Consider the following 24402-nt stretch of genomic DNA (forward strand, 5'->3'; position numbering starts at 1 on the left):
GTGAGTGAGTGAGAGAGAGAGAGAGACAGAGACAGAGACAGAGACAGAAGACCGAAGACCATTGCTTAATAAAAAGGTTCTCTACCATTGCCTCATAGGTCCAGCTTAGGAACTGATCTCTAGTTTTCAGCTAGTTTTCAACACCACCCTAGCAGGAAAGCTTCAGGGGACACTGTAAACAAGGTGTCAAGGCCCCACCTGACAAAGCGTCAAGGCGAGTTAAGCAGCAGAGCGAGTTCGGCAGCAGGGCGAGGAGGCCAGGGCCCCCCACTCTGCCCGTCTGTTCCCTGACCTCAACTAAACCACAGTCTCCAACCTATTGACGTAATAAACCTTAAACAAAACTATGCAGGTAAGAAGCCAGCAGGCGTGTGGGGGCTTTCCAGTGTTTTGCACAGCCTGCAGCATGTACGACTATCTGCCTGTTGGACAGAAGTCGTGGGTGTGCTCTCGGTGCAATGAGCTCCTGGCTCTCCGGGAACGACTTCATTTCCTTGAGGCCAAGGTGGCAGACCTGGAAAAGCTGAGAGAGGCAGAGAGGTGTGTGGAGGAGGCCTTCAGGGACGTTATAGCTGTGTCCCACTCCAGCGATGATAGCTCTCCTGCTATCATGGACAACGATGGTCTCGGGGAAGGAGAGCATCTAGCTGAGGAAGAGGGAAACAATCCCTTAGAAGGGACCCATTCCTTGGGGGATGAGCAGCTATCCTCTCGTGCTGAGGATATATCTCCAGGGGGTGGAGGGATCCTTGTAGTGGGTGATTCGATCATTAGGAACATAGACAGTGGGGTGTGTGATGGGCGTGTAGACCGCAAGGTGTTTTGCCTGCCTGGTGCGAAGGTTGCGGATATCGCCCATCGTTTAGATAGTTTGGTAGACAGTGCTGGGAAGGAGTCAGTGGTCGTGGTGCAAGTTGGCACCTACGACATGGGGAAATGCAGCCGTGAGGTCCTGGAAGCAAAATTTAGGTTGCTAGGTAGGATGCTGAAAGCCAGGACCTCCAAGGTGACTTTCTCTGAAATGCTACCGGTTCCATGCGCAGGACCAGCCAGACAGGCCCAGCTTTGCAGTCTCAATGCGTGGATGAGACGATGGTGTCGGGTGGAAGGGTTTAGATTTGTTAGGCACTGGGGAACATTTTGGGACAAGCCGGGCCTGTACAAAAGGGACGGGCTCCACTTGAACCAGAATGGAACCAGACTGCTGGCACTTAAAATTAAAAAGGTGGCAGAGCAGCTTTTAAACTGACTGAGGGGGGAAACCCGACAGGAGCTGAGAAAGGTCCGGTTCGGAATAAACCTCCCCCCTGGGATAAAAACCAAAGAAATGATGAAATTTTAAAAGGGGTAGGCCTAGAAGTAGGCATTGTGAGAGCAGGGGCACAGGATATAAATTCAGAAGAGCAAAATTACCACAGGCCTAACCACAAGTGCTAAAGACACTTGAAGAGAGACACTGCTTACAAGTGCCTGTACGCTAATGCTAGGAGCCTGCGAACCAAGATGGGAGAACTGGAGTGCTTGGTCTTAGAGGAGAGCATTGATATAGTGAGCATAATGGAGATCTGGTGGAATGGAGAAAACCAGTGGGATACAGTTATCCCTGGATATAAACTATATCGGAAGGACAGGGAAGGACGTATTGGTGGCGGAGTCGCTCTATACGTGAAAGAAGGATTGAATCCAGCAAGCTCGAAACCCCAAAAGAGGCAGACTCCTCCACAGAATCGTTGTGGGTGGTGATACCATGCCCCAGGAGGGACTTAATACTGGGAACGATCTATCGTCCCCCTGATCAAAATGCTCAGGGAGACCTTGAGATGAGATATGAAATTGAGGAAGCATCCAAACTAGGAAATGTGGTAGTAATGGGTGACTTCAACTACCCGGACATAGACTGGTTGCATATGTGTTCCAGTCATGACAAAGAAGCAAAGTTTCTAGATATTCTAAATGACTATTCCCTAGACCAGTTGGTCATGGAACCGACCAGAGGGACGGCAACCCTGGACTTAATCCTCAGTGGGAACCGGGACCTGGTGCAAGATGTAAGTGTTGTTGAACCGATTGGGAGCAGTGACCACAGTGCTATTAAATTAAACATACATGTAACTGGCCAATTGCCAAGAAAATCCAACACGGTCACATTTGACTTCAAAAGAGGAAACTTCACAAAAATGAGGGGATTGGTAAAAAGAAAGCTGAAAAACAAAGTCCAGAGGGTCACATCACTCGAAAATGCTTGGAAGTTGTTTAAAAACACTATATTAGAAGCTCAACTGGAGTGCATACCGCAGATCAGAAAAGGTACCACCAGGGCCAAGAAGATGCCAGCATGGTTAACGAGCAAAGTCAAGGAAGCTCTTAGAGGCAAAAAGTCTTCCTTCAAAAAATGGAAGTCTTGTCCAAATGAAGAAAATAAAAAAGAACACAAACTCTGGCAAAAGAAATGCAAGAAGACAATAAGGGATGCTAAAAAAGAATTTGAGGAGCACATTGCTAAGAACATAAAAACCAACAACAAAAAATTCTATCAATACATTCAAAGCAGGAGACCATCTAGGGAGACAATTGGACCCTTGGATGATAAGGGAGTCAAAGGTGTACTAAAGAACGATAAGGAGATTGCAGAGAAGCTAAATGAATTCTTTGCATCTGTCTTCACAGTGGAAGATATAGGGCAGATCCCTGAACCTGAACTAACATTTGCAGGAAGGGATTCTGAGGAACTGAGACAAATAGTGGTAACGAGAGAGGAAGTTCTAGGCTTAATGGACAATATAAAAACTGACAAATCACCGGGCCCGGATGGCATCCACCCGAGAGTTCTCAAAGAACTCAAATGTGAAATTGCTGATCTGCTAACTAAAATATGTAACTTGTCCCTCGGGTCCTCCTCCGTGCCTGAGGACTGGAAAGTGGCAAATGTAACGCCAATCTTCAAAAAGGGATCCAGAGGGGATCCCGGAAATTACAGGCCAGTTAGCTTAACTTCTGTCCCTGGAAAACTGGTAGAAAGTATTATTAAAGCTAGATTAACTAAGCACATAGAAGAACAAGCCTTGCTGAAGCAGAGCCAGCATGGCTTCTGCAAGGGAATGTCCTGTCTCAGTAACCTATTAGAATTCTTTGAGAGTGTCAACAAGCATATAGATAGAGGTGATCCAGTGGACATAGTGTACTTAGACTTTCAAAAAGCGTTTGACAAGGTACCTCACCAAAGGCTTCTGAGGAAGCTTAGCAGTCATGGAATAAGAGGAGAAGTCCTCTTGTGGATAAGAAATTGGTTAAGAAGCAGAAAGCAGAGAGTAGGAATAAACGGACAGTTCTCCCAATGGAGGGCTGTAGAAAGTGGAGTCCCTCAAGGATCGGTATTGGGACCTGTACTTTTCAACTTGTTCATTAATGACCTAGAATTAGGAGTGAGCAGTGAAGTGGCCAAGTTTGCTGATGACACTAAATTGCTCAGGGTTGTTAAAACAAAAAGGGATTGCGAAGAGCTCCAAAAAGACCTCTCCAAACTGAGTGAATGGGCGGAAAAATGGCAAATGCAATTCAATATAAACAAGTGTAAAATTATGCATATTGGAGCAAAACATCTGAATTTCACATATACGCTCATGGGGTCTGAACTGGCGGTGACCGACCAGGAGAGAGACCTCGGGGTTGTAGTGGACAGCACGATGAAAATGTCGACCCAGTGTGCGGCAGCTGTGAAAAAGGCAAATTCCATGCTAGCGATAATTAGGAAAGGTATTGAAAATAAAACAGCCGATATCATAATGCCATTGTATAAATCTATGGTGCGGCCGCATTTGGAATACTGTGTACAGTTCTGGTCGCCTCATCTCAAAAAGGATATTCTAGAGTTGGAAAAGGTTCAGAAGAGGGCAACCAGAATGATCAAGGGGATGGAGCGACTCCCTTACGAGGAAAGGTTGCAGCATTTGGGGCTTTTTAGTTTAGAGAAAAGGCGGGTCAGAGGAGACATGATAGAAGTGTATAAAATTATGCATGGCATTGAGAAAGTGGATAGAGAAAAGTTCTTCTCCCTCTCTCATAATACTAGAACTCGTGGACATTCAAAGAAGCTGAATGTTGGAAGATTCAGGACAGACCAAAGGAAGTACTTCTTTACTCAGTGCATCGTTAAACTATGGAATTTGCTCCCACAAGATGCAGTAATGGCCACCAGCTTGGACGGCTTTAAAAGAAGATTAGACAAATTCATGGAGGACAGGGCTATCAATGGCTACTAGCCATGATGGCTGTGCTCTGCCACCCTAGTCAGAGGCAGCATGCTTCTGAAAACCAGTTGCCGGAAGCCTCAGGAGGGGAGAGTGTTCTTGCACTCGGGTCCTGCTTGCGGGCTTCCCCCAGGCACCTGGTTGGCCACTGTGAGAACAGGATGCTGGACTAGATGGGCCACTGGCCTGATCCAGCAGGCTCTTCTTATGTTCTTATGTTCTTATCAGTGAGATAGAGGACAGTGGCATTGCCAACATTGTGACTCAACAATAGGCCTGCTGATGTTTAGAACTTACTTCAACTTGTGAATCGGCTGTATCATTTCAGCCTGTGGGTGGAGGCTCACATCATTTGACTGGTCCTCCCTTACAAAATAATTCCCTCCTCATTGGACAGCAACTTGAGCTCAGTAACTGCGGTGCATTGAGAACATGACATAAGCCCCCAAGAAACAGATGTATGCAAAACCATGGAAATGCTACCGAAACAATCCCCCACATCCCTCAGGAAAGCTGGCCCCGGTCCTCAGGTAATGCATGGATATAATCCAAAGGCCACTGGGTTACTTTATCCAGGAGAGCTGTTAAGTATATTGCAGGGTGATCCGGGAGTTTATGGACCTTCCTCAGTTCAAGGTCATATGCCTCAATCTGGAACCTGGATGCGAGCACCCCTTCCACCTCTCAAATGTCCTCCCGGATTAGAATATTTAAGACAGATTGATCAGATAATAATTCAGCAACAGATTGAGTTTCTGGAAATAATAATTGGCTTTGAAACTAACAACAAATATGAAATAAAAAATGGCTGGGGGCAAAGGATTTACTTTGCAGCTGAGGAAACCGACTGCTGTACCCGAAACTGCTGTGGGGCATCCCGGCCGTTTGCGATGAAAATCATGGACAATGTGGGCCAGGAAGTGATAGAGCTCAGGCGACCTCTCAGATGCTCCAGTTGCTGGTGTCCATGTTGCTTGCAAGAGCTTGAAGTCCAGGCCCCTCCAGGCACCCCGGTTGGGTATATTAAACAAACATGGGATCCCTTTCTGCCAAAATTTGCTATCCAAAATGAAGCCCAGCAGGATGTTCTTAAAATCGTTGGGCCCTGTGTAGTGTGCAGCTTATGTCAAGATATTAATTTTGAGGTGATGTCACTAGATGAGCAGAAAAGAGTTGGAAGAATTTCTAAGCACTGGACTGGCTTTTTGAAAGAGATCTTCACCGATACCGACAACTTTGGAATCCAGTTCCCATTGGACCTCGATGTCAAAATGAAAGCTGTCATGATTGGGGCTTGCTTCCTCATGGATTTCATGTTCTTTGAATCTGCAGGAGCTGAGGAACAGCGAGTTGGGGTCTGGCAATAGAGCTGGTTGCTGCATTATAAACTCTTAGGAGAAGGCTCTCATGTTGCTTCTCTTTTTGCTTTGCTAAAAACAGGAGTGTTAAGCCTGCTTGTAAGAGAGATTTTCATTAAAACTACTTATTTTTGTATTATGGCTGCAGCTGTTGTACCTATAGTGTGGTCATCTTTATCCCAAATAGAAGCGAGGCTATTGAGTTTTGTGTAGTATGAACGGTGCAGCATTGTCAGAAATCAAATGTCTTAGGCTGTGTGCTGGACATAGAAGGAGATTCTCTCAAGCTTTGTCCACCTAGAGGTTAACTGTGTCTGATCCTTCTTATTTCAGAAACTTGAAGGGCAAGATGTCTGGGTAAGCAGTTCCAACGCTATCTCTGTACAGAAATTCCTTTCCCTTCAGTAGTTGACAATGGCTGTGAGCTGTCTGGGCAGGCACAAGTGGGTTCATTAGCAGAGGTTTTTCCTGCTCTCTTTGACTGACCACAAATTCCCACAAAAAGAGGCTTCAATCCTGCGTATCTAGATATAACTAAAGGGTTTTCCAGCCACTGCCATAATGAAAGCAAATGAACACCTTCAGGCACCTTTTCACCGTTATAATGTTACATATCCTCCTAGGTCATAATACAATCATTTATTTTGAAAAGCCCACAGTCAGTGATCCAAGCTGATTTTGTTTGTGACCCCAGAGGGTAACAGTTCTCTTGGACCATAGCATGATGTGCATGATGTGGCTTCCAAACTGGATTAAGGAGAAACAATAGTGGAAATTATGCAGGACCTTCTAGACATGGCAGGAACCACTTGGCAGGAACCAGTGTTTCCATTGCCATTGTCTTCTTTTAACATGACAAACAATATCAATCATCATCACTAAACAGAAGACCCATTGGTAAGTAGCTCCCAATTGAGGCTCCTCTGAAGTGGAAATGCTGTGTCTTGTGGCGGTGTTTGACAGCAGGCGAGGCATCGGAAGCTTGAATGCCCTTCCATATCCTTGAATAGTCTTCTCCTTGACTTCTAGTTTTCTGTGTGCATGAAGTCTTCTCTTTGCAGGTTTTGTTTCTCTGGCATGCCCCTGCACTCACCTATAGGAGACTGACATCTGACTTTAGTATCTCTTTCCCAGATAGTTGGAGTGGGGAACTCCCAGCCTGCGGGCCGTATCTGGCGCACCCCTCAATTTTATTTCGCCCTCAACTGGATTTCTAAATGTTCATTTCCCCCTCAAATATATGCTGCATTGTTTCTTAGCACCTGTCAGGATCTGGAACAGCTACAGACTTTTGCACCTCTGGCAGGTTTTTTCTATCTCCGGGGCAAGCATTGAGAGGTTGCTGCCCAACTCAGAAGATGGCTTGCATCAATGGAGAGGTGTCAGGCAGTGCGGAAGGCATGGACAGAGAGGAGCCATGGGATATTGACTCCCCAGGTGGTAACAGAAGATGACACAGGACCAGCAGTATAGTGGCAAATGCAAAAGTGCAGGATCCCTTCATGTTAGACACAGCAACGTCCTCACCACCTTTTTATTTTTTTGCTGCTGGATTGAGAATGAGAACCTTTGAATGCCTTCTCTCACATCAAGAGATGTCCTTAGGTCCAATCAGCATGAAAGGGAAGAGTGTTATCAGTGGCTGACTTACCTCCTTACACTCTGATGGGCTCTAATCAGCAGAAAAGGACAAGGAAGCAGGTTAGAAGACTCTTCTTACTGACTAACACACTCCCCTTTCATGCTGGTTGGCCTGTAGGATGCTGGAGACACTGGGACCCTGCACCCCAAAAAGTAAGGGGTCTAAGACTCCCCCTGACCCTTGACAACTATACCTCTGCACAGGACTGAAATGAAGAAAAGCAAGGAGAGAACAGAAATAGAGGAAGAGGGAGTGAAAGCCGTAGGGAAACAAGCCAAGTGGAGAATGGTGTTTCAGGTGAAACGAGGAAGTAATAGTTTCGATACAAAAAGGAGGGAGAAGGAGAAAGGGAGGAAATAGCTGGGGGGAAGGAGAAAGGGAAGAATAGAAGCTGCAACCAAGCCTCATTGAGAAGGCTGTCTACACCTGAAACTGGGAAGATGTCACACAATGAATTATTATGTTGTTGCCTTTCTAACATTCCCCAGATATTCTTGATGTACCCCCTCTTCCAAACATTTGAATGTTTATTTTCTAAGATGAAAAGTTTCCTCTGCAAACAGCCAGGATTCATCTGAAGGACACACAAATATCACATCATAACAAGAGGTGAGCTTGGATAAGCAATAACTAGAATATTTGAACCTCATTACTGGCCCTACCTACTTTTGGCTTTGGCTGCTTCACCTACTGGCAGCTCCATCCCCCAAGTTATTTCTTTTGTGGGTCAATTCTCTTTATACAAACGTTCCCCACTGCTGTCTCATAGGTTCACCATAGGGATTGATGAAGAGGACAGTGGCAATTGCTAACAGTGTGACTCAACAATAGGATCCATGATGTGTAGTATTTAGTTCAACCTGTGTATGGGTGTATCATTTCAGGCAGCATGCGGAGGCTCAAGTCATCTGAATGGGCCTCCATTACAAAATAATTCCCTCCTGACTGGGCAGCAACCTGAGCCCAGAAACTGTGAAGAGGCGCACTGAGAACATGGCATAAGCCCCCAAGAAACACATGAATGCAGAACCATGGAAATGCTACCAAAACAATCCCCCCCATCTCCTAGAAAATATGGCCCTACACCACAGGTAATGTATGGATACGTTCAACATGCTCCCGGACCTGTTTATTCAGGACAGCAGGGTTTTCCTGGAGTTTATGGAGCTCCACCAGTTCAAGGTAATGCACTGCATGGTGTAACTTGGATGCCGGCACCCCTTCCACCTCCCAACTGTCCTCCTGGATTAGAATATTTAAGCCAGATTGATCAGATAATAATTCAGCAACAGATTGAGCTTCTAGAAATAATAATTGGCTTTGAAACTAACAACAACTATGAAATAAAAAATGGCTGGGGGCAAAGGATTTACTTTGCAGCTGAGGAAACCGACTGCTGTACCCGAAACTGCTGTGGGACATCCCGGCCGTTTGCAATGAAAATCATGGACAATGTGGGCCAGGAAGTGATAGAGCTCAGGCGACCTCTCAGATGCTCCAGTTGCTGGTGTCCGTGCTGCTTGCAAGAGCTTGAAGTCCAGGCCCCTCCAGGCACCCCGGTTGGGTATATTAAACAAATATGGGATCCCTTTCTGCCAAAATTCATTATCCAAAATGAAGCCCAGCAGGATGTTCTTAAAATCGTTGGGCCCTGTGTAGTGTGCAGCTTTTGTGAAGATATTAATTTTGAGGTGATGTCACTAGATGAGTGGAACAGAGTTGGAAGAATTTCTAAGCGCTGGACTGGCTTTCTGAAAGAGATCTTCACTGATACCGACAACTTTGGAATCCAGTTCCCATTGGACCTCGATGTCAAAATGAAAGCTGTCATGATTGGGGCTTGCTTCCTCATGGATTTCATGTTCTTTGAATCTGCAGGAGCTGAGGAACAGCGAGTTGGGGTCTGGCAATAGAACTGGTTGCTGCATTATAAACACTTTGGAGAAGGCTCTCGTGTTGCTTCTCTTTTTGCTTTGCTAAAATGGAGCGTTACTCTTACTCGTAAGAGAGATTTTCATTACAACTCTTTTTGCACCATCACACCTTTAATGGACCTAGAGTGCCAGAATGTTCTTACTTATGAGCGCTGCTGTAGGATTAAGAACACATTGAAATATACACTGATTTTATTTTTTAGACAATCAAATGTATCCAGTTTAGACTGGTCATTCACAAAATAGTCATTATAGGAAGTTTTTGCTCCTTGTGGCCGCCAAGGCAAGAATCACACCCGTATTTTGTATGAAGATAATAATATAAATCAAGCATTAAAGATATTACTTTTCGGTTTAGGGCATTTTGTATGAGACAAATTACACTTACTCTGTAATACATATTGAATCTGAAAATATCTTAATGCAAGATTTCCAGGCAGGTGAGGTGTCCATGGGGAAGTTTCCCTTTTGGGGGCTCATAGTGCCACCCACAGTAACTCTCCATAGTGGTCTGGTCTCTTCAACTGAGGTCCTCTGCAGTGAACCTGCATAGTGCTCCCCCCATGAGCTTATTAGGTGAGGAGGGAAGGTAGTAGAGGCTCCTGTCCTGCAGCGTCACCTGGCCCAGTGGATCTCCTTTCAGCACTGTGCTCTTAAAAAGGTTGGGGTGAGGGTTGCAAATAGCCAAACTGGAGGGCATGTCTCCCGCATCTTCAAAAAACTGTGTAGAAAAGGGAATTTCAGCCATGAAATCCACTCCTCCTACAAAGCTATTTAGGGTGCAGGAACCCTTTCCTCTTTTACACATGGCCACCCTATGTTCTGATCACCTTCGTTACTGATAAATTAAACCAATTTCTAAGCCAACGATGCCCTTAAATCACCAGCTAAACTATTCTCTTTACAGTGTACACTTTGCACCATCATCAACACTAAAACAATTGTTTTGGGAAATGAAAACTTAACTTGCTAAGTTAGCATTTTTAGTTTACAATGGAAGAGCAGATGCAAGTCTGATCTTGGAAAGCTGAGATTTAAAACACAACGGAAGTGGGACCACACACTTGGGGGGGGAGCCCCACTGACCACAATGGGACTAATTTCCTACTACAAACATGCACATTATTCAAATATTGATCATATTTGCTACATCTTTGAACAAATGTACACAAAGCATTGCAACAGATTTGGTTTGTATACATCTCTTAACCTTTTTCCTCTACAGATATAGAAGTCTGAGTGTTAACAGTCAGTGGAGCACCCCTTTCCTCAAGTAATTGACAATACTGCTATTAAGAAAAGATTTGACAATATAAAATCTCCCAGACCTGGAAAAGCCGTGTTGTCCATTTCAACATTACATCAACAGTATATCCATCCGACAAGAGAGACTACGGACTGTAGCTGTTCAGTTTCTGTTAGTACTGCTTCTGCTGCAGTTGAAGATCACAGGGTCTTAAAAAGGACAGAAGGAACTCTAAAAGCTTGCTTGTTTCCTTTTGAAAACAGACTGTGCAATAGGAAACACAGAAGCAGCATGAGGTCATGTTTCCTGCTAAGCCTAGCCTCACATTGCAAGCATTCTTTTTGAAGAGTCCTTCAAAGATTAAAGATTAGTGGAGAGCCTAACTGTAGTTTACTAAGATATGTTCAGCTATAAATAAAAGAGCCATGCTTGTGCATTGTTCTTGGTGAGGAAAGGATCAGTACTTTTCAAAAGCCATGGGAGATGGTGGATTAGGAGTCTACTAAATCCAAGAGAAAGGTCTGGGTGGATGAGTTAATACAACTTCCTATCAAGACCTCAGGAGTGGTAGATCGGCGACAGTGGAGTGGGGGGGGGAGAGATTATCTGAACACCCTAAAGGAATAAAATGATATTCTATGTACGTGCATTTGTCTTGCTTGGCCCTGCTCCGTATACATCCTAACATGCTTTAATTTTGATTCCTGCATTGAGCAGGGGGTTGGACTTGATGGCCTTATATGTCCTTCCAACTCTATGATTCTATGCTTCCCTCCACCTGTTCAAGAAAAATTTATTGCTACTTAGGGATGGGTGACACAGCTGGTATAGCACAGTGGGGAGGAGAGCCTGACTGGGAGCCCAGAGTCTGTGCGTTCAAATCCCCACTCGTGTCTCCTGGGTGTCAAGGGCCAGCTAAAGATCAACCCCACAGTGAGTGGCTCAGGCGTTATGTGTCCTGCCACCTGTGCAGCTGTGGGCAAGCTGCATAGTCCCAAGGAGCCCAGTTGCCCCACAGCTGGCAGTTGCGGACAAGGAAGGGGCTGGCTTGTGCAGCTGTGGCAAGCTGAGCAGGCTGTAGCCAACTGGAGAGGAGTAGCCTCAGAGGGAGGCAATGGTAAAAACCCCTCTGAATATTGCTTACCATTAAATCCCTATTCATAGGATTGCCATAAATCGGGATTGACTTGAAGGCACTCCATCAGGGATGGGCGAATATGTCAATTTCGGTTTCTCTGTCACGTTTTCCAATCTTAAACTCAGTTCTCTACAATTTGCAAGCCCTTAAAGAAAAATTATCATGAAAATTCCTTTGCATATGAATGCACATTTCTCCTAATATACCAACTTTTGCACAAAATCTTTCCTAATGTGCATATTTTTGCAAGCAATTTTCCTAATGCAGTTTTGTATGTTACTTTTACTAATACTAGCATTTTAATATACTGATTACCTAGTATTTACCTAGGTACCACCCTGTGCTTTTGGGAGGATGGGCAGGATATAAATTTGATAAATTAATAGTATATGCATTTTTGTATATATTACTTAGTTGGAAAACTGCATTGCAAAATTTGGAGCAGTGTGAATTTTGAAGGATGCCTGCATTTTGGTTCACAATCTGATTCAGGATGTGTGAATTAGGTAGATTTGCCTTTATGTGCAAACTCAATTGAATTTCTCCTCCATCTCTATTGCTGCCCCAGAAATGCCAGCTATCAACATATGACAATTCAAAAAAGTGTGGAAGAATGTAAAGCAAACCATGTCAGGGGGAGAGGGATAGTGTCATTCTCTTTGGGCCACAGAAAATACAAACTATTATCAACCATTTTCTCCACTATTGATACTATTTGCTCACTGATTTATCCAGCAAACACTCCTCCCAAACTGCTATAATCCCACAATTACCTTATGGTCATCCTTTTTGTAAAAAAAAAAGATTAAACCAATTAAATAATAATAATCCAGCACAATTGCAGCACAATCTTTTCATGTGTAAACGGTCTGCAGTTTGATTGTCTCAGCCAGGTGGTGGAGTGGCCAGTGATGCTAGTGATTATGTTTAATCCTGCTCCGCTAACACCAGTGGCATCTGCCTGCCCACTACCACTGATAGTGAAACCGATAAAAGGTTTTCCTCTCGTCAGCATTATAGTAGTCTGGTGAAATTGATATGTTAATCCTACTCAGAGTAAGCCCACTGACATTGATGTGCATGACTTAGGTTTATTAATTTTGGTAGGTCTACTCTGAGTAAGACTTAGCTGGTTATAACCCATAGTTTTATCACTTTCACCGGTAGGGTTGGAGAGAATTGACATGGGCCATTTCTCCAGTTTCATCTGAAGGAGAATTTTTCTCCTGCTGTGATCTTTTGCTGAGGGTCCTTGAAGTAATTTAGACACAGGCTTAAAGCAAAAAGGTAGATCTTTATTCTTTACAAGCATATGCAGGGTCAGTCCCCCAGAAAGTCTGGAGAGGACGGCACTGAGGCACTGTGTGCAAGCTCTTTTATATAGTACAGTTACAGCATGTGGCAGTAGTTAATCATTCCCGTAGGTTCCTTCCCACATAACATCACAGTTCTTCCCTCTTGCAATATTTCCAACCAATCAGATAACTTTTATTAAAATGAATATATGTATATTCATAATTTTGCAGATACCTCCCATCCCATTGTCTTGTTTTCTCTTTTTGACTAATATCTCTAATCTACCAACTGTCTGCTTGATCTGGGTTACCACTATTCTTCAGTGTATGATACATTCCATTCCATCATGGCTCCTGATCAGCCAAGCTGGCCAGGAACATCCCAGGACATTACAACATGTTCCTTTAAGTGTCACCATGATGCAAAGCCAAGTTTGGTTCCCTTTAGAGTGACTGGAAGTTTCTGTACGAAATTCCACTGATAACTACACTGCTATAGAGAAAAGGTTATTTTCTTGTATCTTCTATTATAAAATACATAGCTTAAAGGATTACATGCAAAACACAATGGCCTGCGTTTCAGCCTAAAGGAGGCCTAACAAGAATAAAAAACTGCCCACTTGCAAAGCTGTATTCCGTTTATCAAAAGTAAAAAAACCGACACACCGAGCCATCTCAAGAATGCATGCCAACGCCCAAAGTTGCCCATTGCTTAAAACAATACCCAAATTAATGACCTGTCAATTACGCACTGGCCAATAAGGCATAGAAAGAGCACAGGAATTGACATCAAGGTGAACTTGACAATTTCCTGCTTTTCCTACGCACAGGCCTGCTTTTAATGCCTGTATGTGTGAATACAGAAAAAAAACCATTTTTCCTCCATCACATTCAGGGGCCTAAATTGCTTGGGGGCCAGGATGCTTGAAGGGTCCTCCATTACACCCGCCTTAAAATCAGCTGTTTTATTACAGCTGTATTTTGGAGGGTAAAGTGAAATCCTTCTGTGGGGGAGAAAGTTGAAGAGGTTGCCGCTTGGTTTTTCCCATAATACCCTATTTTGCTTTTTGGATTTTGGTACATTCAAAATGGCTGCCACCACAAAACAATGGCTATTTTTTTTTACTCACGGTGGACCACCCTTATACCAGACAGCAGTTGAATATCTGCAGAAAAAGCACACTATTACAGAATGGGTGGAGGGTGTTTGTTCCTCCAGCAGTTCATTTTCTTCAACAGGTGCACTGTTAATAAATCATCCTCAAAAAGCAGTGATTGTTACAAATATCAAGAGTGCTGTTCTATTTTTTAAACCTGAAATACTACAAAATTGTTTTTTATGTACCAATCAAAAAAGAAAGACTATCTTGCAATACCCCCCCACTAAGGTAATTCATTCCAAACCAGACCCCAAGTTTTAAAACAGGGGTGGGGAACCTAATTACACCCATGGGGGTACTAATTTGGTCTGCAAGCATGTTTCCCCCAAACCTTGCCCACCTCCCTGCCCCTGACATAAGTGACCTCAGGTGGGAGGCAGGTAAAAGTGCAGCCTGCAGTTTGAAGAGCATTTCTAAGCAGTTTCAATAGAAGGCACTGTTGGTACCAGATGCCATTATGATGTCAGGTAACTGACAAGTGAGTAGTCCTGCCCACCTGTCAGACTTGATCCATGGGGCTTGTAGAGGTAAGGTTCTTGGCCCACCGGGCTGAAAAGATTCCCCACCCCTAGTTTAAAAGGTGTTATATGAGGGGGAGGTTGGGGAGGGAAGGAAGGGGATCAGAGATTAGCAGTGCAGTTCCTTGCAAATCTAATCAGAAGTTAGCCGCGTTGAGCTTCATGTGACTTACTAAGTAAACTTGCTGAAGAATCAGCAAAATAATTTGGAGGAACAAAGTTGGAGTGGGGCAATTTCACAAAACTGCATCTCCTTGAATTATGGTGTTGAATTCCCAAATTGTTGGTTGTATAATTGTTTCTCCCAAGTCACCAGACTTTTCCAGATTCCCTACAGATGTGGGTGGAAGACATTTCTCCATTGGCACTGGAGCACATGGGTAAAATTGACAAATCTTTCTTATTTCCATAGTATCGTGAGTCCAGAGAAACCTTGTGAACCTAGATAATGCAGTCTTCACCTTGGCTGGTGTCTGGAAGGACTCAATTGTTCAGCCTTGTAAACAAGCCCACAAGTTACTAGCCTGCAAACAACCACAAAACATTATGAGTGTGATGGGGGCTGGCAAACGAAAGAGGAATGGAGACCTCCATGCTCCATCCCTCCATCAGCAGCCCACTGTATTTCTATACTGAGTGTGGAGGAGGACAGAAGCACTCCAACAGCCAAGTTGCTCACCTAGTTGCAATTCCTTGTCACCTGTGGCCACCTGGCAAATGTTGTAATGCCCTTGATTGTTGCATTTTCGGAGTTGCATGGATGCTACAGGCCCTCTCCCCATACATACACAGAAGACTCACAATTCTCAATTTTCAGGGATAGAGGACAGATCAGCATGACTAAACTTCCAGCTCTAGGATAATGTAGTCCAGAGTTAGACATCTGAGTACTCCCTGCAACCCACATGAAAAACCTCGGTCAGTTCAAGATAACATTGATCCGTAATCTCTGTTAAGAACTGTTGTGAGTTTGCGGGGTTGAGATATTCCTCCAGCCTCTGATTTGGAGACTTGCGCCTAGGGGTGAGAAACGCTCTGCTGGTCAGATGAGTTTCTTTTGTTAATCTAATAGAGTGGCCAGGTGGGTTAATGAATCTATCAGGTGAATAGGCCAGGGAGATCCTTTTGTCATTGAAACTCTTCAGGAGAGCCTCCCCCCCCCCTCCTGGGGCCTAGGAGAGACCTGTGTAGTCAGCTGTGTCGGAGAAAAGCAGGGAAGTGAAGCAGGCAGAGAGACTGGCTCTCTGCACCATGGCCTCCTGTAACCCTAATTGAAAAGCTGGATATTGGACTGCTGATACCTTGAACCCCTCCATCCTAAGCTGAGGTTGGAATGTGTGTAAATAAACAAACCATATTTCATAAAGACACCACAGTCTCCGCTGATCTTCTTCCCAAGGAAACCAAACCCTTGGCGAGTGCAGGGACCCCTGGAAATCTCACCGCTTGGAGATTGGGGTGGCGCACAGCAGAACTCTACAAAGCTTAGCTGAAACTGAAAATAATTAACTAGTTTTTTACGTTATACAAATCATATCATTGCTGTATTACTATAACATTTAAGTGAACATGTACGCTGTATATTGTGTAATGTATTTTGTGGGAAACGTCTAATAAAATACAATTTTTAAAAAATTTGGTCAGTTGACCAGCCAAAATATGATCTAGCAATGGTCAAGGATTTAAACCATTAATTTTGTTCTGCTCTACCAAAGTTAGGCATTCACTCATTACAAAAACACAAATTTGGTTAGCTATAAGAATGGAATTAATTGCAATTATAATAAATTGTTATTTTCAGCTAAAGAAGTTATGCAAGTTTAAATAAATGCATGTCAACAAATTTTCTCTCATGTTGTATATGGAAGCCTAGTTAGAAATGTTGTTTAAAACTAAAGCTAACACTAAAAATACATGCAGCAACATTTTCCAAAAAAACCCAAAAACATTTTAATATAAGTTTTCTTCCTCTCTTATATTACTGGAACTTGAAGCTGAATGTTGGAAGAATGAGGACAGACAAAAGAAGGTACTTCATCACACAAAGCTTAGTTAAACTACGGAATTCAGTATTGTTGCAAAAACTCTTGCTAGTTCGTGTACCTGGTGGGACTGCCAATTTTCCCAACAAGACGAGATGGAGGAACGCACGAGGGTTCAACATAGATTTATTAAGCTTTGCAAAGCTGAGGCACACTCACACGCCCAGCACCAAAAGTGAGCTGCCTGCCATATTCCTGAACAGGGCTTGTTTTATACCTTATCTCAATGATGCTATACGACAATAAAAAGTTACAAGCAAGCAGTTTAGTAAAACGAAACTTAAAGATATGTCATCACCTTTTGGGTATCTGCCAATTACATCTGTATAGACAAGATACATCAGAATTCCCAGCTAGTTTCTTGTTCTTATCTCAGTACATTGCCTGCAGTTCTAGTACACATTGTAATCAGTCCCTTGAAGCTTCTCTGACCTTTGATATGGCTATCTATATTTTGGTTTAGCTTTCCACATCTTAATTATAACTGACATGTTATACACATTCTAAGTATAATGCAATCTGGATTTTCTCAACAGTATCATGGGATGTCGTGATGGCCACCAACTTGGATGGCATTATTATTAATTGAATTTATATCCCACCGTTTTTCCGGAAGGAACCCATGCCAGCAAACATAAATAAAACATTTAACAAAAAGAAGAAAAACATATTAAGACAAAAAGAAAAAGGTATTAAAAACACTTAAAAACATTCCAAAGCACAATTTCAATTAAAAACATTCTAAAACACAACATATAAAAAAGTAAAAATATTCTAAAACACAGCTAAAAATGTTCGTTCATTAGTTATCTTCAGATTACCAGGAATAGTCCTCTTCAGCCATCAAATGCCTGATGTTTTCAAATTCTCCCTGAAAGTTAATACATATGGAGACAAATGCACCTGAGGATTAGACAAATTCATGGAGGATGAGGCTAGGAATGGCTACTAGCTATGATGCCTATGTTCTGCCTCTACTGTTGAGGGCTGCATGTCTCAGGATACTAGTGCTGGGAAGTGCAAGCGAGGAGAGTGCTGTTGTACTCAGGTCCTTGCTTGCAGGCTTGCCATAGACATCTGGCTGGCCACTGTGAGAACAGGATGCTGCACCAGAGGGACCTTTGGCCTGGCCCAGCAGAGCTTTTCTTTTGATCTTACTTACAAATCAATCTGTTTAGGATTACAGCTTGACTAGGAACTCAGTAGGTCTCGTTCCCAACTTAAGGCTGCAGTCATAACCCCACTTGCCTTGGAATAAACACCGCTGAATTGAGTAGAACTTTCTTCTGCGTAGACGTGGTTAGGATGGCATTGCAAATATGAAAAAGGAAGGTGGTTTTGTGGTTTCACAGCATTTACTTCTAAGGGAGATTACATGATGAGGGTAACTTCCACTGAACTCAGTGGGACTTACTTCTGAGCAAAGATATGCAGGATCACGCTTCTGCAAGCGCAATGACAGCCTCTCTAATAGTTAAAAGTCTGAGGCTTTAACTTGCTTTTATAAACAGTATATATCATTCAGGTGGTCTGCAGCATGTCTGCATTAAATATTTATCTTGATTTTTAATTGCACGTTGGTTGCTTCTTTTTTTTACTGTATTGTACTATATTCCAATTTGAATTAAATTGTGATAAATAAAACCCAGTATTATAAAAGAAGCAATCAAAATACAATTAAAAATCATACAGCATCTAGTACAGCATGTTACAATTACTACAACAGCCCCCCCTATCATTAAGTGGTCCAGCAAGACCAATTTCCAAGTGGCTTATGGGGGGGGGGAAGTTTTGGAGCCACTGGGTTATGCTGTTTTTAACTTTTAGATGTAAAAAAAGAGATCAGTCGTCCAGAGTCCTGCAAAACATAGTCTATTTCCAAGCAAAGCGAGTTCTCGACTATCCATCGCCCGAGAGAACCCGATCAGAGCATGAAATCCAACTCTTCGCACGAGCGAGGAAGACCTTCCAGCTCACGCCAAAGAGACTGAAAAATTGCAACATGAACACCCCTCACTCCTGGTTTCGATTTGAACGTCGGTATATGAGTGGGGCAGCACAAGTATGATTTTAAAAATGGGGGAGTCACTCTACCCACTGACTCATCCCCAAGTCTCTATATCACATTGACTTATTTGTGTGTATAACGCTTATTCAAAATAAAACCACAACTCTTACTATTTTGCTCTACCACGGTTTGCCCCGCATATACAACGGGGAGCCGGAAGTGTTTATAATACCTTCATGATATCGGTGACCCCCTCCCTTTGGCTTGCGCACTCCCCCTTCCCTGCCGTGCCTCATTGGCGCATGCGCGACGATCGCCACTTCTCAATGCTTTCCTATTTTTCCTCAGCCGGCAACGGCTTTTGGTTCGTTCCTCCCCGTCACGTGACGTTGGAGGCGGCTGGAGGCAGCGCCCCTTCTGCTTCGCCTACGCTACGGCGAGCGTCGCGGGGAAAGTGACGTAAGGTGTCTGCGCTGGAGTGAGAGAGGCGGGGCCGGGAGGAGACGGCGATGGGGCTGGCTGAGGAGGAAGGCGGGGGAGGAAGGCGGCGGTGTTGCTGCTGGTGTTGCTGACGACCTTCCTCGGGGGAAGCGAGTGGGAACCCCGTCCCGCCCAGGCAAGGTCCTGGCTGGGCTGGTAGTGGCAGCGGCGGCGGCGGGTAAGAAAGGGCCGGAGCCGAGCCGCCCCGCAGACGGACAGGCCTCGCTCCTCACTGGGTCTGACAACCGCCTTCCAGGCAACAGCCTTCGGGGGCTCCTCGCGCCTCTTATGAGCTGCGGTTTCCCTTGCGGGGGTGATCCCGGCCGTGCCCGGCTCCCTCCTCCCCGTCGCCTGAGCGACGTCTTGTGTGTGGGGCTTTCTTGGGAGGAGGAGAAGAAGAACTACCCAAGCCGGTCCACTGTTAGAGTTCCCTCAGCCTGCCCGTAGCTCGAGAGCTTCTTCAGAGGCCTTGTTATATGTCCCACTGTCAAGAGAGGCTAGGGTGATGGGGCAACGGGGCAGGGCCTTTTCTGTGGCAGCACCCTGCCTGGGGAACTCACTTCCTAGGGATGTTAGACCGGTTTCCTTTTTGTTAAGATTTAGGCAGGTCGTTAAAAACCTTTTCTGTTTGGTCTTCACAACTTATGGGCGATTTTAAAATGTATTCCACTTGTTGTTTTCAAAGTGGGCACCGTGTTCTTAATCTTAATCTGTTACATTGCTGTGTTAAAGAAAGAGAGGGTTTTAAAAAAATGAAAAAGTGCAATGTACATTGTGGCTGTCCCCTAAAGAGACTTGGTAGTGGCAGAGGACCCTTTCTTTCTAGGAAGACTTTTGCCCCAATAAACATAAATATCCCACTTTTTCTAATGTAGATTTGGGATAAGGTCCTGGTCAGTTGGGTTATGTGGCGTTTTGTTTTGTTCTAGTACTTAAGGCCAAGGAGAAACTAAAAACTATATCTAATACAGAATTAGGCTGAAATGTTCTCCTTTGTAGGGCAAGGGTCATACCTCATAGTAGCATACATGTTTTGCATGCGGAAGATTCTTCGTTCTTCAGGTTTGTCTTAGAAAGATCCTGCTCTAACATCCTGCCCATATACAAAATATTGAGCTAAATGGACCAAAATTCTGGCTTGGTATAAAGCAGCTCTATATGTTCCTTGTGTCTGGAAATATTTGCCCATAGTACATAGAGGAGTTCAGGGACCCAGAAAAACTGGTTTCTGCTGTCTTAGTTTGTTCCCAAGTAGATAATAAGGTTGAGGTCCTTATGCCAGAGACTACCTGCATCCAAATTCATACAGGATCTCTGCTCGTAAGATTCAAAGTATGATACCTTTCCTGTCCTTGTATCATTCTGCCTAAGTTATTGATGCACAAACAGTTAAATGAAAGATCTTGCTCAAAGATAGTCGTTTAATCTTTCTCTACATCTGTCAAGTTAAGTGCAACTTTCAGCCATGGGAACCCTTTCTGTGGAAAACAGGTTTAGTATATATATAAAGCGTCAGACAGCTGCGTGTCTCAGTACCAAGGCCTCCTTCGCAGGCATCGTTTGTGTTCTGCATTTAATTTTCTGTTTTGATAAAAATACTGCTTTAGTTTAGAACAGAAATGTGTTGAGTCGGATTACGTGGATACAAATACATATTGGGCACTTGCTGTTGAAAATAGATTGGTTAAGTGAGCATGACAGGATTGCCTTAATGACAACCACCAGCATTCAGGAACTAATGAGTGCAGTTCTTAGTTAAGGCTGTAGTTGTTCAGCCATTTACCTGGGTGTAAGCCCCGTTAAATTCAGTGGGACATTTGAGTAAACATGCATAGAATTATGCTGTTAGGGGTTGATCTGTTTCTCTGTCTCAAGTCTTTGGACAGCTAAAGGTTGACTGCAATCCTACCCTTTCTTATAGTCTGAAAGGTAAATGTGTGAATATTGCCTTAAAGTGTCTGTGGGAATAACACTTTTTCTTTCTTTCTTCAGCTAAGAAGATAGAAGAATAGAAGCTGTCAAGATGAGCAGAAAGCCTCCAATCCGTCCGGGGATCACATTTGAGATAGGTGCTCGTTTGGAAGCACTTGATTACCTACAAAAATGGTATGGAAGCTGGTGTCGGTGGCTGGCTTAGTTCAGGAACAATTTCACATATGATACATGATGGCCCTACTTTGAATTTATGTTTCCGTTTACCTGTATTTTCATTCTTTGTTCATATACTAGCTTAAGACAAGGTCAATTTTTTCAAAAAGAGATGTTAAGGTAGTGGAACAATTTGACCAAAAGAATGTATGTAGAAAGTAGTTCTTACAGTTAAAACAAGCCACAGCTTGAAATGTTTGTTGATTGTTTTTTAAGTGCATTGATGGATTCTGGTGCCACATGGATATGATTTATCTTTCCTGTGGGAGCTCTATTAATAGCAGTTCAGCAAATAACACTTTTATACTAAGACACTGTGGAGAATAAGCATTTTTTTCTGGATATGGGATATATTTGGTAGGGTTGTATCTGTGATCATTAATCTGATGAATGAAAGGTATGGGTTGTACTGTAGGAGCCAGGTTGGAAGACATGGGGCTGCCCTTGAAGGTAGTCAGAAGTTCAGTTGGTGGGTAATGCTGATGTTTGTCATCTTAATGAAATTTAGGTGTGCAGCTATTCAACCTGTGCTGTGCCAGTTGCATTGGCTTCCTGTTTGTTTCCTACCCCAGTTCATGGTCCTGGTTTTAACTCATAAAACTTCACAACCTGGGGCCCACATCTCAGAAATCATGTCTCCCTGTGCCATCTACATTCTTTAGATCAGGCTGTACTTCACTATATGAATTAAGGTCAACAACTGTGATTGTCCTGAGGCTTTGGGATGTGTTTCCTCCTTCCCCAACTGTGAAAAATTTTCCTCCATCAGCCTTACAAAATTTAAAATGTCATACATTAATAAAAAGCACAATGCAATAAAATTAGTGTAAATGGGCAGGAATTAAATAGCTCCTGCATTGGAACTAAGCACTAGGAATGGTCTGGGTTGCAGGGCTTTCCTTACATAGATTAATTGATTTTAGTAGAGCTAAGAATGAAAACAAATCTTTTTTTAAAAAAAATCTAGTTTGGTTAATGAACCAATGCAGTATTTTAATTTATTTATATTTTAGTTTCAGTGAATGAATGAATGAATCTTTATTGTTTAAAGCCATAGGCCACCACAATTAAGCAGGCATAAAAAATACAAAATACATATTAAAACAGATCATATTACAATAAAACACAGTTCTTTATCATAAAATGGAAGAGCAGCAGTACAATTCAAATAAAATTTCCTCTCCTGGAAGATACCTTGACCCATCCCATATCTTAATGCATAGATGCTACCATCAAAATAGCACAAAGGCACAGCCCACTCATCCTGCATGTTTAGATAGCCAGCTCTTACTTTTCCTGCAGCTAATGCAAATTTTGCCACCTGAGTAGTAATAAATTGGTCATTGCCTGCTATCAAGACACATATCTGCTCCAGGGGAGTTCTATTAGATAAGGAATGCGGGATGCTAAGGAGAAATTTTAATCTTAGGGATTTGTATAGGGGGCATCTTAGTAAGTAATGTGTAATGTCCTCAACTTCACCGGAGTGGCAGATACAAAGCCTTTGTTGGATTGGAGTTTTAGAAAACCTCCCGTCGAGAAAAGTAGAGGGCATAGTCTGAAGTCGTAAAGCTGTGAATGATTTTCTCAAGGGTGTCACTGTTAGAAATGTAAAGTAGTGCTCCATGCCAAATGTTGTTTTATATAGTGGGTACCAAATAGAATATGACATTTGGGAAACTGAAAAGAGGTCCCACCGTTTAGTGTAAAGATAAATTCTGTCTTTGAACAGCTGTTTTACTCCATCCGAAATGAAAGCGGGTAAAACCTCTGTGCTAATGCCATAAACAGAGAAAATAGATTTAACAGAATTTACCCAGCAACTTTGGGTTGGGGCCTGCAATTGTTCTAAAAAACATTTATTTGGCAGGCATGAATCATTCATGCAAGACAGCTTCAGCCAATACAAAGCAAGTGCAGCATGAGCACCGGATTCTATAGAATGGAGCCCTGGTTCTGCCCTCAAAAGAAATGCAGGTGTACTTTGAGGGACAGCTAACAGGGACCTCATGAAGTAATTCTGCACTATCTCCAAAGTAGAGACATTTGTATACCCCCAAAGCTCTGCGCCATACAGTAGTTGTGGGACTATCTTATTCCGAAATATCTCAACTGCAGGTGCAACCAAGCTCCCCCCTTGGAACTTAGAAAAGTGCATCAAAGCCTAGATAGAATGGGAGGATTTCAACTTAACTGTATCCAGATGTAACTTCCATGAAAGTTGGGCATTAAACGCTAGTCCCAAATATCTGAAATTACGCTGTTGTTCAATGGGTTTGTCATTCAACTTCCAGATATGGGTTTTTTCTTTCTCCCAAATACCACCACTTTTGTTTTGGCGTGATTGATAAATAAACTCTCCTTTGAGCAAAAAGTATTTAAACTTCGTAATAACCTTTGCATCCCAATTAATGTAGTGGAGATCATAGCTATGTCATCTGCATACAAGAGGACTGAGAGCTTGGCATCTAAAACTGAAGCTGGAAAATATTCTGAGCCACTCAAATCATGTACAACATCATTGATGTAAAAATTAAAAAGGAAGGGAGCCAAGAGGCATCCCTGGTGTACTCCTCTGCTGGTTGGTATATTTTCTGATAATAGGCCATTTGCCCCAAGCCTTACCCTGAGAGAGGTGTTAGAGTGCAACATTTGTATTAAATACAAAAACCTTCTGTCAATATTGGTGGGGGATAGCTTTCGCCATAGCCGGTCTCTGTCAATAAGATCAAAGGCAGAAGTAAAATCCACAAAGGCAACAAAAAGCTCTTTTCTGCCACTTTGGGAGTATTTCTGAATCAAATGATGAAGAGTAAAGCACTGATCTATTGTGGACTTCCCCTTTATAAACCCTGCCTGTTCTTTGGCAATGACTGAGTTCTCAATAGCCCAAGCTTCCAATTTGCATAATAAGTATTTAGAGTACAATTTAGCTACAACATTGAGCAGGCTAATCGGTCTGAAATTTTTTGGATCCGCCTTAGAGCCACTTTTATGGACGGGCACAATTATGCTTACTTCCCAGCCCTGAGGTGTTTTCCCATGTTGGTTTATATAGGTGAACAATTTAGCTAAAACTGGGCACCACCAAGCAGGATTTGATTTAAACCATTCTGCAGGAAGCATATCCTCCCCTGGTGCTTTTTTTGCAGGTAAAGAATCAATCAAAATATATATTTAATCAAA

General features: G+C 43.1%; 4 protein-coding genes across 10 annotated transcripts in view; 3 read left to right on the forward strand and 1 right to left on the reverse strand.

The window, feature by feature from the left end:
- The window catches only part of TMEM71 (transmembrane protein 71), a 49930-nt gene extending 39331 nt beyond the window's left edge, over positions 1 to 10599 (reverse strand). For both annotated transcript variants that reach the window (XM_061607603.1, XM_061607593.1), the window contains exon 1: positions 10510 to 10599. In XM_061607603.1, the coding sequence (XP_061463587.1) occupies positions 10510 to 10531 (22 nt within the window). In that variant the 5' untranslated portion in view covers positions 10532 to 10599. The remainder of the gene's footprint in view (positions 1 to 10509) is intronic.
- On the forward strand, positions 4910 to 5614 carry LOC133376126 (phospholipid scramblase 1-like). Its single transcript, XM_061607565.1, has one exon. It carries the CDS (start codon positions 4910 to 4912, stop codon positions 5612 to 5614), a length of 705 nt encoding a protein of 234 aa, XP_061463549.1.
- LOC133376131 (phospholipid scramblase 1-like) lies at positions 8396 to 9160 on the forward strand. Its single transcript, XM_061607579.1, has one exon. It carries the CDS (start codon positions 8456 to 8458, stop codon positions 9158 to 9160), a length of 705 nt encoding a protein of 234 aa, XP_061463563.1. The 5' UTR covers positions 8396 to 8455.
- An 8346-nt stretch (positions 10600 to 18945) lies between the features above and the next one.
- Positions 18946 to 24402, forward strand: part of PHF20L1 (PHD finger protein 20 like 1) — a 96444-nt gene continuing 90987 nt past the window's right edge. For 5 of the 6 annotated variants that reach the window (XM_061606937.1, XM_061606911.1, XM_061606932.1 and 2 more), the window contains exons 1-2: positions 19056 to 19246; positions 21061 to 21174. In XM_061606937.1, coding sequence (XP_061462921.1) covers positions 21092 to 21174 — 83 coding nt within the window. In that variant the 5' untranslated portion in view covers positions 19056 to 19246; positions 21061 to 21091. The other variant, XM_061606923.1, reaches the window with a different exon arrangement.

This window comes from Rhineura floridana, chromosome 1 (genome assembly GCF_030035675.1).
Source record: "Rhineura floridana isolate rRhiFlo1 chromosome 1, rRhiFlo1.hap2, whole genome shotgun sequence".
Classification (NCBI taxonomy): domain Eukaryota; kingdom Metazoa; phylum Chordata; class Lepidosauria; order Squamata; family Rhineuridae; genus Rhineura; species Rhineura floridana.